General features: G+C 42.9%; 1 protein-coding gene across 2 annotated transcripts in view; it reads left to right on the plus strand.

Moving 5' to 3' along the window:
* The window catches only part of jarid2b (jumonji and AT-rich interaction domain containing 2b), a 106736-nt gene that overhangs the window by 71436 nt on the left and 19463 nt on the right, over positions 1–15837 (plus strand). For both annotated transcript variants that reach the window (XM_087835415.1, XM_087835416.1), the window contains exons 5-6: positions 10922–11134; positions 13980–14224. In XM_087835415.1, coding sequence (XP_087691541.1) covers positions 10922–11134; positions 13980–14224 — 458 coding nt within the window. The remainder of the gene's footprint in view (positions 1–10921; positions 11135–13979; positions 14225–15837) is intronic.

Genomic DNA, 15837 nt, shown 5'->3' on the forward strand with positions numbered 1-15837 from the left:
CTACTACATGTCTGTACTGAATGTGTTGTGATGTAACGATAACCCCCTCTCTCTCAATCATCCCTTCTTAAGAAAAATGAGAGGAGAGGGACTGACACGTTCATCCCAAGGTCCAAACATTACATAGGACCGTTTATCTCAAACAACCTTGGTTGTGACTTCTATCCTTCGTGGAATATCTCACCCACCCTTTTTTCTTTAAAATGTCCTCGCAACCAAAGTTAATTCCTGTGAAAGACAGAAACACCTTGCTCTATAGATTAATTTGCCGTTATCGTTATTAACCTCTGCCCCTCCCACAAAAGTCCGCTCCACACTCGGGAGGGGGGAAAATTTAGATTAAAGTCTGTCGGGCGTAATGGCTATATGTTCCTGTTCTGAGGAGAATACTCCTATTATGGGATGTCATTTTAACCTTACAGGGCTCATTCAGAAACGTGTAATTGGAAGTTGCTAAAATGGACTCGAGCCTTCCGTGTGATGAGCCTTGATTTACATATATAGGCCATGATGTTACATAGGCTAATGATACAATGTCCCATATACTTTGTGGCTGAAATTAGACTAATCACTTGGTGCTAAGCTAACGCCGTGCCTTACACACGAGCAGTTGCAGGCTAATGAAGCGTGGGTGACTTGTTCTGACTCAGTTTTGCTGTTGTCTCTCTTTATAATTAAGGGCTGAATTGGTGTTTTGCGAGCAGATTTCAAGCGAGTGTTTAGCTGCACTCTGCTGCACTTTAATGCTAATTTTAGAGCTAGGCTGCTAAGCTAACGATTGAACAGTTTTCCACAGCCCCCCCAGTGCTGCCGCTCCCTGTTCTACCACTGTATTTATAGACACCAGTTTGGCTCTCTGTGCGTGTGTGCTCCATCCATGCTGTGAGGATGACATTTTCCTTTGCAGGGCTTCTTCTGCTCAGTTTTCCCCTTGGCCTCTCATGTGACCCATATGCAGGGACCCTTACCAAGAGAGGGACATGGGAGAATGTCAGCAGAGCCCTTGAGGTTGTGTCTGCGTGTGTGTGTGTGTGTGTGTGAGTGCAAATCCACACCAACCACTGATGTGTCCTGTCCTGCTTATCTCCTGTGTGCCCTCATACCATTTTCTGTGTGTGTGTGTGTGTATGTCTACGCGCCAACTACCTGCACAAAGCATGCAGGGTATATAGGGAGACGCAGCCCATGAGGACATCTGTGTTAGCCTGGTTAATCTTTTCAAAGAGACTCCAGTCTTTGATATCTGAAAGCCCCAATCCCCTTTAAGATTCTGATACATGTCTCTGGTGATCTGACCACCACACACATTAGGCTCCTTCATGTCAGCTACCAAAAATGTCTCTGACAGAATCTCCAGCTGTGTAATCATATCCCTGATTTCCCTTTCATTTTGATCAGATTTTTAGCTTTTTTTTCCCTTTTCTTTAAGCATTAAGTGACATTTCTGCCCAGAATATCTCATCAGTGGGGATTTCTGGGGTGTGACCCAGGTCAAACGTTCAAGGTGTAAGCATAAATTTGTATTACCCCCCCCCCCTCCTCCCCCTCCGTGTATCCACTGCAGTGTTGTTTGCTTATCTTATCTGGAAAACATTAAGCATCCACCCAATGGGTTCTATCCATCACTCATTCAGACAGCCACATAAAAGCAGTTAAAACATGAAAGATTTGAAGCGATAAAGTGAGCGACCCAAAAAAAGAAAAAAGAAACAAATGTTGTGAAAGAAGCAGGACTCGTGTGTCAGTCTGTGTTGAGAAATCGCAGTTAACATGTTGTTGGTGCACCTTTTCATCCCATCCCAGCTTGTTTATTGACGCCATTTTGCTCTTGTGGGATTTGTTTTCCCTATGATAATGAATTGGCTGACTGCTGTGTGGTGGTGTTGTTGTTGTTGTATCTGAGGAAAAGCTATTTTTAATTCCTCCGTGGGGGAGCAGGGGGTGCTGGATTATTCTGATGCAACGTGGGAGTAACTGGACAGAAAAGTAACAAGAAACAAAAAAGCAGCAACAGAGATTTCTATCTACTGTATAGAAGGATGCACATCATGTATGCTCCCCACCCACACTGTCTTGGGTCTATGTTCAATGTGTGTTTATCCCACTGTTCGGCTTTGTCTCCTGCACACAAACACACAGACACACACCGTAGCAAACAAGCCAGAGTGCGCAGTCCTTGCCTGTGTTCTCAAAATGGTGTTTATGTGTGGTCCAGGCCTGTACTTGGGCTGTTTATATCCATGGAGAAAGCCATTTGGGTGGTAGCCAGACAGTCTGCCTCTGGCCTTGTCTGCCTGTTGTAACAGTGTAGTACTGCTGCATACAGGGTGGGGGCAATACTGATGAGAGCAGAGTGAAGGTGTTCATTTCAAATTGAGATGCTCAGTATTTAAGTTACCCCCACAGTCAAAGTCAAAATGATTTGACATGGTTTCGATTGCTTTTGTTTTCTAAAAATTCAACTGAGTAATGTTTGACTTGGTATCAGTGTATCCACCGTAATTGTTGGCACACACTGCATCATTTATAACCCAAGTGTTCCCCGGTTTTTACAATACACACAAAAGAAAAATACACCAGAAACTGCACAAACACAAAATCCTCAATAACTGCAGACACTTGAAAATCAATTTTTATTCTTAATCCTGATTTTTGGCCTCCCACAGTTAAATGAACGCGATCGACCGATATTGGAAATGCGTGCGCCGACAAAAAGAACACAAAGCAAACGTAAATCACCGCCTGACAGCACGGCCGCATGTGCCAGTCACAGCTGTTCCCTGCACCGCGCAGCTTGAAGTTTCCTGGGCTAGTCCGGACCAGTAACACTACATTAACAGGCAGATATACAACCGATAACAGACTGTCAAAACAAAAATTGAATGTCTTGCACAGCAGAAGGCGAATCACCGCTGATTGTTTGGAAATACTTGGGATTTAGGGCAAGAGATGTTAACTGTGAATAAATCACATGGAAAGAGTGCGGCTGAGTGAGTTGTGCGTGCGCCACAGAGCAACACAACTAACTTATTCAATTTCTCAAAACACACCACAAATGGCAGTAAAATGAATGCATGAAGGCCAAGAGAAACACACAGTGGTTGCTAGCGCAATTTGTCAAACGTCATCTTAGTCGTCCGTAGTCGTGCAGCGTATTCACGCCACTCACAAAGACGCACTTATTCACCAACACAATCGCATTTGGTCAAAGATAAGAGCCCATTAAACGAGGGGAGCGTCGAAGGCTCTGTGGTAATGGTCAACACGGTGGACAAAAGAGACGTTATCTCTGTGCACAATTATTTTTCCAAAACTTGCGCTGCATGCAAAACATTACAGTGGAAAAAGGGAGCGATCTCACAGCTGTCAAGTACTTTGTTTCAGGTTTTAGTCACATCCATCAAGCAAGTACAAAGAAAGAATTGTTTTGCTTCTGGGAGAGGCAGTTAGGCAAGGTAAACAAACACTGTCAGCAGAGATGTTCTAATTAACAGGAGAACGTAGAAAAATGTGAAGGCGTTCTGTTGATTTTAATTTGTATTCAAGTTTTTAAATGTATGTTTTTCCTGTTACAGACACCCTGATTTAAGTAAAAAGGGGTTTCTAATTTTATTGTGCACCATTTGCATTTGTACATTAGCAGGAATGTTACTGAAAGCAGCGTTATAATTGTGATTTCAATATAGATCAAAATAACAATGACTATCATCTTGGCCATAATGGTGCTTTTGCTGCCATGCTCACCTTTTTAATGTCCTTCTCTTGCCTTTATATTGCCTTTGAAACCTATTTAACCTTTTGCCCAGTAATCTTTAAATTTTAACCTATAACCAAGCTTATAGAAGCCCTGGAGGACAGTTTTCTTAATGTTGAGTGTATGACATGCACCCTGCTGATGGGCTACAAATGATATAACAGCTGTTTGAGTAGTTTCACCTTTATGTGATTCATTTGGGAAAGATGTCATTTACTTTATTTGCTTCAGTGAGGAACAAACGCACAGTAATGCACACACAGAGTACACACAGTACCGAAGATGAGGTTAACGATTAGGGAGTAAATTAATAACTGTGCACAAACACTATTGCAAATGAGTCTCTTATGCAAGACTCATGTTTTTTGTAATTTCCTGTGCCTGTGTGCGCGTGTGAACGCTACAACAGCGCTTAGCTCTTTGCCCTGTGGGCTTTCTCCTCTGCCTGCCAGCCCCAGTGTGGTGCCTCTCCTCAGGTTCAGTGAGGCCAATCCCTCCACTCTGCTTACATAACCTCCCAGCTCTGACCTAGTGAACCAAAGACCTCAGAATCCCCATTTGTGATTACACATGTGAACCAAAACCAACCGAGGAGTTGTTCACATCTGTTTTTTTTTTTTGTTTTTTTTAAACAGCTAGTTCTAATAAAGGCACTTTATTGGATTTAAAGGATCTTTATCTTTGTGGCTAGATTGTTAGAATTAATAATGTCTGTGTGTGTGTTGGTTTTTTTGTCTTTTATTGCCAGAAATTGTTTGCCAAACTAGAAACACATTTTCACTGCTTTCACTCATTCGACTGCTTTCAAAGAAAAAGATTCAAGTCTGACAGCTACTCGTGTGTTTCTTAAGTGCATTGCTGCTGTGACAGCTGTGTTTCCTTCAGGGATAATGCACTTTTCTCTCCTCCAAATGTATGATTGCTGTTTTGATTTAAGGCCTGGAACGATATGTGTGTGTATACATTTGTGATTTTCTTTTCAGTAATGACTCTGTGGAGGAGTTCCTCATGCAACACTCACAGAGTCTGCTTTTCTCTTCTAAAAGCAGAGCCGCTGTTTGTGGAGTTAATGGTTTAGCTGACATAAAGGAATGTCAATTGGAAATGTAATCCCTAATCCCTTTCCCCCTCTAAGAGAACGATGAAGAGTTTTGGCACAGCTCAGCTGTTGTAACTTCTCCTCACCGGAGGACCCGTGTTTACCTCCTCTTCCTACCTTCCCTTCAAAACAGCGTTCATACTTCCTGAACACACATCGAGCACTTACAACTAAGTCAGCACAACCACATGTCCCCACGGCAGCTAAACCCTCCTGATTGACTATTTAAATTGTCCTCATTGTTTCAATTCCAGTTGAGGGGACAAAAGAAGGGTAGCCAGAGAATGGAGGGTTTATAATTATGCCCCCCCACCCAAGAGCCCCGTTAAAAATGACAATCCTAATAGACTCTTTCAGGCCTAATTATGATTTGTCTGCGGCCGGAATGAGGTGGATGAAAAGCTGGTGTAATTGTGGGATTGGGCACATGCCCTGTTGGAGATCTTGGGGAAAGAATGAGCTGTGTTTTCTCCACCTTGTGTGCATGTGTGAGTGTGTCTGTACAGTTTTAAGGCACTGATGGATGAGGGCTGTAAATGTCTGGTATCTGCTCCAGAGGTATTGTTGCCACTGCTGTGGTCATGCCAGTGGTCAGTGTTGGATCACTAAATATGTTTGGCAGGCTCCGTCTGTGTAATTGTCCCTCCCTCTGCTGCTCTCCAAAATCCCAGACAGTGTTATTGTGGGGATCTTGAATATACTGGGCCCTCATTCACACAGGCCTAGAGATCTGTCATTGACCATCTCTCAACCACCAGTCGATGGGCAAGAAATGTGCAATCCCCCCAACCGGTTGCAAGCGGTTTCTGGTGGGTTGCTGGCAGGCGATTGCGTGAATCGGTGAAATGTGTTGGTTGCAGTGGTGAAGCTCAACTTTAAATTTGAAGACAAATGTTCTGTTTCCAGTTTGTTTCACTAAAGCTTGCATGCATCTTCCATGGAAACTATGGGCAACTACTGCAGATCTGCTTGTGACAAAAACAACTGTTAAAAGGGATTTGGTGCAAAATCATCATTTCAACAGATTTCATCGAGCGACGGCTAACAACCCCTAGCAACCACACCCACCAACTACGACTAGAATACGGATTTTTCTTTAGTGACCAGAGGCTGCCAAAATTACTGACGGGTCTCTAGGCCCATGTGCTGTTGTGACATCCACTTGCTTGTCTGAACCTTGCCTTCAGTCACTATTTTATCATTTGTGGCATTTCTCTTCCTCTTTCCAAGCACATCACCACAGCAAATTACAAAACAATTTTTATAGCCTTTGTTTCATTAAAAATATAAAGACTAAATGATTTGTGTTGAACTCTTAGGCTCTTTCACAATTAAACGCACAGAAAAACAAGCAGCTCGCAGCTGTTCAGTTGTACCAATCGGACATTATTTTTGTTTTGTTTTGTTTTTTAATATACAAGCTAAATAGCTAGTCCTAACAATTATCTTACCCATTAAATCGGTTCACATAAAGATAAAAGTGTTTGTACATGTTCACCGGTTCATCTCCATTTGCCTGGAATCCAAAAACAAGCGCCCACCCCCATCTTTGCCCTTAGGTGCCCCTGTGGTCTGTTGCCGTTGGCCTGCTGACCCCTGCTTAGGGCAGTAAATTACAGCCATTTAGTTAATGAAGCAAGTCATTAGAAGCTGATTGGGCCGGTGTGCGTACCGCCTTAGAGTGTTTGTTTGGTCTACAAGACGAGCGTTTGCTCTGTCGCCAAGATAAACGAGGTGTGCATGCTCTGCGTTTGTTGGCGTGTTTGTTTATGGGGGGGCACTAGGGACATATGTTGGTGCTTTTTGGATCTTGTTGGTTTGTGCATGCGGAGGTCAGATCCACGGTTACAAGCCAGAAAACGTGTAGCAGGAAAAAGTGCCACTGTAATTTTCCCATAATTGTCTGCATTCTGCTTCACATGCTCAAAACCACAACATAAACACTCACTGAACGTGTGTTGTCTTAGCTTCTTATGTTAGTTCTTTTGGAGTGTGTGAGCTGATGTTGAAATGCAGCATTACTTTATGGCTGAATGCAAAGACTGTATTAAACTATGTAGAACAGTTACTTCTGTCAGACCTCTGTATGAAGTTAAACCGAGCAGATGAAACAACAATTTTCAGGGAATCTGCTGCCACTACACACTTTTTTCCCCTCCCTCCCTCTCTCCCTCTCTCTCCCTCCCTCTCTCTAAGGGGATAATTAGAAACTGGCAGAGAGTGTAAAAAGTACGATCCAAAGCACAACAAGATTTATTATTACCAGGCTTTAGTTTGTGTTTGGAAAGCTTTGATATGTGTGTGCTATTTAAACCGAGTTTTCAAAATAACTGTAACGTGACATGTGCTAACCACATGTCCTCTCACCAGCCAATAATAGTCACTGCACTTTAAAACGAAAATTAATCTATGTTTAAAGATGTAGTACACGCTTCAGCAAAGGAAGTCGGAAAATTAGGATAATGATTTCAGCGAGTCTGCTTCTTTTTGTTCTCCAAAGCGAAAAGGAAGCCATCAAATCTGTGCCAGTGTAAGTTGTTGGTTTACAGCAATCTTCCTAAGGATTCTTTTTCTAAAGCATGCCATTTACTCTGAGGTGATGGTTACATAAAGTTGAGTTCTTCAGGATGTAACAGTTATTAGAAAAGCCTAGCCTTAGTCAGGATATCATTTAAAGGGTGACTGTAATCTCACCTACACACACAAATGTTGAATGTATCCAGGCAGCTGTGAAGTAAATGCACTTTGTGGGACACTTTTCACAGATCAGATGAGAAGTATTTTATTTATCTCAAAAGCTGGGAAGTTCTTATGTTAGAGCAGCCAAAGCATGAAGTACCTACAATAATATAAAAAGGTAAAAATACAATGTAAAAGGACAAAATAGCACAGAAATGTAACAAAAATTGCACCAGAAACGGAGTTCGATTGAGCAGAAACAGAAACAGAAAAAAAATTGATACAGTGCTGTCCAAAACTCAGACGGCTTAACAAAGAACCAATTATCATTCGGCTCTTTGTTACTAGCAGCCTGTCGCAAAAACACACCATTTGCTCCAATTTTTTGTACTTGAATCTACAAAAAAAACTCAGTTTGGCGAGCATCAAATAGTACTTTTGCACCTGCAAGGTAACTCCTTAAGAAATTGGGTGAACTTGAGAAATCAGATGCATGTCTCAGGTCCTGTGTCAGGTCTTTGCTGGATATCCCCCCCCACCCCTCCCCCCCACCCCCCACCCCACCCACTGTCATGGTTTTGGTCTGCATTTCAGCCAGTGATGTTGGGGGTCTTGTCAAAACTGATGGAATTCTGAACACAGAAAAGTGCCATCAGATTTTGATCCACCATGCTATACCATCTGCAAAGCGTTTGATTGGTAATGGCTTCATTTATTAGCGTGACATTGATAGAAACACTATCAGTCATGGATTGGCCTCCCCAGAGCCTGAACCTCACTGTTTATGAAGCAGTGTGGGATCAGAATAGACTGAAAGGCAGCCAACATCCAAAGAAGAGCTTTGAATGTCCTTGATCCTGGAAAACTATTCCTGAAGACTACTTCAGGAAATTACAAGAAAGCTTAAATTATTATACATTATTGCACCTTTTTCACCTTTTCCCTCTCAAAATACAGAGAAATGAAGGATGGTTCAAGTCTTTTGCACAGTACTCTACATATCACCAACACATGATTGCATTACTGTCACTCACTAAAACATTTTATCTGGCCTTTTAACACTTTATGAATTACAAGTGTAATTTTCCTGCTAAATTATAGCTTGTCCAGAAAGTATAACACCTAATTCATCCACTGAATGTATTACATTCATAAGATGTAAAATGGTCTTACATATATTAAATATATTCTCGAAAAACAAGTGAGCTAATTAAATAATGTGCTTGGATAAATTTAGATCCACTATGTAAATTTAAGTAGGCCCACAGTTTAAGGCAGGCTATTTGAATTCAGCCTATTTTTCATTAAGATTATTTTAATTGGTGTATAATCACACATTACTGTTCATTAATTGCCCGTTAAACATTGAAACCCCCGAAAAGGGTAATAAACCCACAGTGGTCGCTCATGCTATGTAATCGATTTAGTCATAAACGACCAACAACTTTGTAAAAATCCATGGTTTCCTGATCGCAGCCAGATTTAATTAAAGCTGTAAGAATGTGGCACGATCACACATTCCCGTTAAGCACAAATCGACAATCGCAACCATGTAGTTTTATAATTACATTATTATTACATTATTATCCTAATTGTATAAGTTAAAAAAAAATGTTAAGTGTGCCCAAGGTCACTCGTGCATGTTGCATACACAAGCGTTTTGCACACGGGAGCGGTCGGTTTCCTTCACTTACTTCTCAGAGGTTTATTACAATAAACAATGGGCTGAGTTGTACTTGATCTGTAGTATTGGTCAGTACCGATTTTTACAGTCCATGCAGTGAGAGTCCTCGGGAGAAAATCATTTGTTTCTTGCAAAAACCCAACCTTCCAGCGAAAGCCGATAAGATGCTTTAGCATTCAGTTTCTTTAGCTTGATTTCTCACCTCTGCCACCATGTCCTCGTGTTGTTGTTCTTAAACTCAATCCCATCTTCAGAACAAAAATTTAAGTGCACCAAGTGATGTGGTGATATGCCGGGACGACAGATGGATTGTGTACAGACTCACCCAAACATGCCTGCCAAGGGTACCTGCAGCGATAGGTGGAAAACTCATAATCTATTACTCATTTTTAAATTTTTGTATTTGTGGCCCAGCTTTTTTGTTTTCTTTTTCTGGAATCATTTCGAGGCATTGAGCAATTTCCTACTGCACCTCTGTATTCGTAGACATCACTGCCGTTGCGCTCTGCATGCTTCCCTTCCCGTTCTTTATTCCTGCATGTGCATGACCGGCCCAGCTGTTTTTGCACGCTGATTTACGAGTACAACATTATGAGATTTAACAACATAGCTCTGGGCTTTATGACCTTTTTGTGAGAGCGATTGTATGTCTGCGTCGAGCTAACGGAGGTAATGTTATAGGCAACCCGCTGCCAAACACCGTACCGAGTTAGATTTCTCAGATGTCAATGAAAGTGATTGAGTGTGACAGGAAAAGTAAAAAGAAAACGAGAAAGTTGGTTTTCTTCTCCAGTAGAGTTGGAGATTGACAGTAATCCTGTTTGGAAGAGTGAACGCGACAGATTTGGGATTAGTTCAGCAGCTAGAGAGAGAGCGAGGGAGCAGCGCTTTGTGGAAGAGTTACTTTAGAAACCAGAGTTAGATATGTACATTATATATTTCTCAATAAAACTGTCACCATCAACAGCCTCTGTGGAAAGACGGCTCGTTGCGTACTTGCAGCGCTTCCAGCTATCAATAAAATAGTTGCTAGTCATCTCTCTCCCTCTCCCTTAGCACCGCGTGACAGTGCATGAATGCATTGCTACTGATATTGCTAGAACCACAGCGGCTGTTGTCAAACTCTTTGGCCCAGTGAGAAGTTTACAAGACAATGGTCAGCTAACCCACTGACAATGACAGTTCTATAAATGAAGCTGATGGTACAAAATCCAATAAACTATTGGGAACGTACCGGGGGGGGATATATGATATATGCATATATCCTGTCATTCTGTCATCATTCTGACATTGTGCTATACATTTCCTTAATTGTGTTTGTGCATTTCTCCACTTGACTGTCGGCAACAATGGCACTGCTGTGTGCAGAGCGGTTTACAAAGCATCAATAGGCCACCAACTGGGATAATAACAGATGAAAAGCCCCATTATTCTTAAACCCCTGAGCAACTTCTATTTTTGCTATAATATTTCACCACTTACGTGCTGATGTTGATTCCCTTTATAACGTCTGAGATTAAAATGCACCTGGGGCTCCCTAATGCGTATTGTGTTGAAGTAGGACAGCAGACTGGCAATAGACTAAACTTCCAGTTGAGAGGTGTTTTTTTTTTTTTTTTCCTTCTTTTTTAAAAAAAATATTATTTTTAAGTTGTAATTATTTCCTTGCTCCTCCCCCTACTAACCACCTCCTCTCTGCACTCAGGTTCTTCTGCCTTGCCCAGTAATATGGCCTACTTCGGAAGCTCCCAGGAGGAGGAGGACCTGGAGGAAGACGACGAAGAGGAGGAGGAGGAGGTGAGGAATGGAGGTGGCGTACACTCTGCGGGAAGCAGCAGCCAAGCCTCGGCTTCTTCCTCCTGCCACTCGACACCCCGGAAGGGCAAGCTTCCCGCCAGGCAGCCGCTTAATGGGCACGGTAAGGACGGCGTCAGAGTTCGGAACAAAGCGCGCCGTGTATTTTTTCTATTACCAAAAGCGCATCTCCCGTCTTCACACGCTGAACGAAGGGAGAATGTTTTCTGTCGGTGTAACGTGCCTCGGAGACCCCGGTGAGAGGAGTTAATGGAGGAGAGAACGCAGAAAAATAAAAGTGGTGCTACGAGATGCAACTGAGGGAAGAGGAGGAAAAGATGGGGCACTCCAGGGTAGGGATGGGTTTAATATGTACGGAGAAATGGAAAGCATGGAAAAGCATCGAGTTAATGTAGGAGCACAGAATGAGTCGCGCGACAAAGAGCCTGATTTTTACACTTCATGTCAGAGTATGTTTGTGTGCGTCCCTCTGCCCATGTGCGCATGTGAGCGATTTCCTAAGCACTGCTGTTTTGAACTGCAGAGGAGGAGGGGGAGGCGCAGTCACATGGGGATAGTGGAGCGGCGCATCAACTCTTTCCACCCCAATTAACACTTAGCTTACTAAGCCCTAACAAGGTGTTTATGCACACACTGCAACAGCTGGCCAGGGCCCTTGATACACATACGCAGCACAGTTACAGCATGCCCCTTGGGGCAAATAGACATTTGGATGAATACACATACAGAGTTGTGCAAAATGCTGCAGAAATGTTGCATAGAAATCTGCAAATTAACAAGTGGCTTTCTTATATGTTTTTTTCCAATTTTAGCAAACTGAAACAAAGCATGACACAATTTCAGCAGTCTGGTTATAAATAGACTTGCAGCACAGCAGAGCAGATTTAAAAGAATCCAGAATATTTCTACTGTCCCTGTTACTTTATTTATTTGGTTTTTAACGCATGTTCTGACCCCCATTCTTTTTCACATCAATCTCGTCCTTTTATTTATTTTATTTTTCCCCTACAAACCAATAGTCTCATATACTTTTCAGATATAAAATCCCCCCCGTAAAGGGCTTTGTATCTAGTTTCACATTTCCACCATCCCTGACTTTCACTCCCTTCTAAGTCTGTAAAATTACCGCCAGAAAGGATTTGAAAGGTGAACACTTTGCTCAGTCCCCCCCCCCCCCCCCTCCCCCCTCCCAACCCAGTCATCCTCTCAAGTGGAATGTGAAAGAGGAGAGAGACTACGGGAGAGACTTGTAGGATTAAAAGAAAGAGGGAGAGAGAGGTTCGTTGATTTGCTAAACGTTAAACTCTCGCTGCCTTTGTGTCACTCGCTCCCGAGCAGTGCCGGCCCCTGGCGTTCTCCTATCTATGCGTACTTCTTCCTCATCCTTTTAGAAAAACATCTGTAGCTGCAGTTTTAAACATAAACTATAGCGTGTATGCTACCCGTGTGTATAAGTAGCACACACGGTGGGGTAGTGTAACCTGTTTGAACAAACCCAGGCTTGTTCTGTGCAGGAGGACAGCTTATTCTTATCTCATATACAAACACTGTTTGCAAAGCACCTCGGCGCCTTCACTGTGATATGCTAAATAAATAGATAAGGGGTAAATCGGTAGATATACTTTGCAAGGGGACGCTCTAGATGAGGGGGGGGGAGAGGGCATTTAGTGTACACAAGTAGGTGTGAGCGCGCAGTCAACGACGACCTGGTCGCTGCTTTGGTTAACAGTGTTTAAGCTCGTGGAGGAAAAAAACACACACGCTCACACCTCGGTACATTTTGTGGTATTAAGATTTGTGTCAAACGTGACACTTTAATATGCAGCTTGGGCCAATCTCCAGCAGGAGGACAGTTATATGGGCTCACAGGGAGGCGGGGGTGAGGGAAATGGGAAAATAGAAATGGCGACGCAGAGAGAGGTTTTATTCTGGGAGGTAGAAACAGGAAAGGCCTGAGATTGTAGGCCATTCATCAGGGCACCATCCCTTCATTTCTGTCTCCCTCTCTCTCTCTGGGCCATGTGCCATGTTGACATAGCTAAATTAAACAGCTTTTATTGGGCTCCGTTTCTTGCTTAGCTCACTTCTCAAAATGTCAGAATTTCTCCCATTTTTCATCGAACCCCACGTGCAATGCAGCAAGCATGCACACGCTCGCACACATCAACACGCACTGCTGCTAAAATAAACAAAAAAACATGACATCCACGTACCAACTAACAATGACGCACCTTTCAGAATAAACTCATACTGTGATGTGTGCGTGTTCACGCTGCAGCTGATTTTAAGACTCTGTAAAACTTTAAAATTGAGCCTCATAAAAGCTGAAGAGAGAGCCATTCAATGTATGTTAATTGCCGCTCTCCTGTTGGGCTCGCTTAGCATCATCTCGGGGGTGGTTTATGTAGTCGAAGTCTATTTTGAACAGATTCATTGACACGTAGCACAAAGGTGTTTTCATGGCCACCTTAAATCATGCATATTTCACTGATTGGGGCGTATATGTTTGCCAAAAGCCTGTCACCTCAAATGTTTGTGTAGTTTTCTATGTGGTCGTTGTGGTTTAGTCCCAAATGGGTAAAACCCATTCTGCTTTTTGGCACAGGCAGATGTTAGCCTGAAAAGCATACTATATGTCCTATACATATACATATATATATATGAAGTATGTCTTTTTGGAACTTTCCAGTCTCTGCAGTAGCTTAATTATTTAATTTGTTTATTTGCTTTTGGCTTCCGCAGACTACAAACTTCTACTCCAGACTCTGGAAAGCACAGAACTGTTTCTTCTCTCCTCTCTCACTCTGATTTTCTTTGAAGCATACGAAAACATAGATGTTGGCAGGCAGCAATTTTTTTTTAATTTATTTTTTTTTATTATTAAGAATTGCAAAAGCAAAACACCTGATCCTCGTGTTTCATCTTTGTCACTTCCTCCCTTCTTCCAGTTTTTCACAGCCACAGTAAAGCGGGGACCAGGGAGAGTCCGAGGCCCAAGGGCGGCGCTCACGGCAGGGATGCGCCTGCCCCGCCGCTGCCACCCCCTCCACCTCCACCTCCGCCCCTCCTGAGAGAACGCAGCGAGCGGGCAGAGGCGCGGGAGCACGCAAGGGAGCTGCAGGCCATGGCCAACAGTAGAGGTTCAGCCAACGGGCTGCCACTGAGGAGAACTTCAGAGGACCTGCGCAAGCAGGTATTGTGTGGCCAGAAGTGCCCAGCGCTGGTCTTTTAGTATCGTGTCAGAGCTGTGATAGGCTGAAAGGAGATGGAAAAGGGTGAAAACAGTTCCAGAGATTCCCATTTTTGTTTACTCATCTTCCATCTTTTTTAAATCTTCCTCTCTGTGGTTTCTCCTAACTGCTCCTGTGTCGTGCTTGTCTACCTTCTGATGTATTGTGGAGTATTTGCAGTGCTTTCTTTACATTCCTTCCTTTACTTCCTCCTTCCTACTTTGCTCTTTTCTTACAGATCTTATTATTTCTCACACTTTTAATTCCTCCTCTGCTCCTCTCCTCCTCTCTTCTTCTCTCTTCGCCTCCCTTCTCCTCCATCCATTGTGTCTGGGAGAGTAATGATTGTGTTTTGGCCTGCTGCGACTGCAGCTATATTTAGTAGTGCTGGCTAGGGGCTGTGAAATCCTGCCTGCCTCTCCATGGCACTTAGCAGGTTTCAAGGAACCCCACAAAGTGAAAGAGGGAAAAACAGGAAAAGGGGAGGCTGGAGATGTCTTCAGCTTGATAAGTGCCATTCCTCTGGCCACGCTGGCTAATTAAAGGCAGGTGACTGCTGAGGCTCCGCATTCGATCGGCTTTCCTCTTTCACTCCTGCTTCGTCTTTAACCCGCCATATTTGAAATGCCAGCCTTTATTTCGTGGTGGTGTTTTCTTGTTGTTGCACCGTGCTGCTGCTGGTGTAAACACAGACATGTGCTTCAGGTTTTAAAGTGGCTGGAATTGTCCAGCAAACCCAACAAGGAATTTCAATGAGAGTGACTGCCTGCCAAGACAAACTTCAGCCTCACTTACCCACCGGCCTTTGTTCTGCTGTTCTTCCTCTGCTCTCTCCCTCGCTCCGTTTCGCACACTGCTGGCACCCAGTGTTATTCTTTTGCTTCTATCGCACGGTGTGTTTTGGTTTTCCTCATGTGCTCTTATTCAGCAATCCTCACTGTCTTCTTCTTCTTTTCTTTTTTTAACCAATTTTCATGCTTCACTCTCTCTCTTCTCCTGTGTCAGACAGACTGATTTTGCCCTTGACAACATGGCTCCAATCATTTGGAAGGATTAGTTTTGGTTTTTCTTTTTCGCTCTCCCTCCAATTATCATGAACAAGTTGTGTGTTAACCATGTGTGTTCAAAAGACACACAAATTTAGACACATTACCAATGGTGACAGTTCAGGCTAAGCCATAGAAAAGGTTAAGTGATTTTTGTAGCAGTAAAACAAACTCTGTGGGTGTGTATTTAATCTAAAAAAAAAAAAAGGGGTAAAACATGATCATAATTCAATTCATGGTCATTCTCACTAATTTAATAGCAGCTTGTATACACAGTTTAAAAAAACAATATGATTTGATCCATTTTAATAAAAAAAAAAAAAGCAGCAGGACTGACTGCATTGTTTGGAAGAAGACTCTTATTTAGTTTCTCCGCAGTCTTCAATTAACCTCCCTGAAGGCACCAACTACTGCAAGCCACACTGTGCAGCATGGATAATAAACTTGGGTAGGGCTTCGAGTTTGATGAATGCAATTTGCAATTCTGAATACTGAATATGGTCATTCCTCCACTATTTATTTAAATGCCC

Source organism: Neolamprologus brichardi, chromosome 22 (assembly GCF_056152115.1).
Source record: "Neolamprologus brichardi isolate AB-2024 chromosome 22, ASM5615211v1, whole genome shotgun sequence".
Lineage (NCBI taxonomy): Eukaryota > Metazoa > Chordata > Actinopteri > Cichliformes > Cichlidae > Neolamprologus > Neolamprologus brichardi.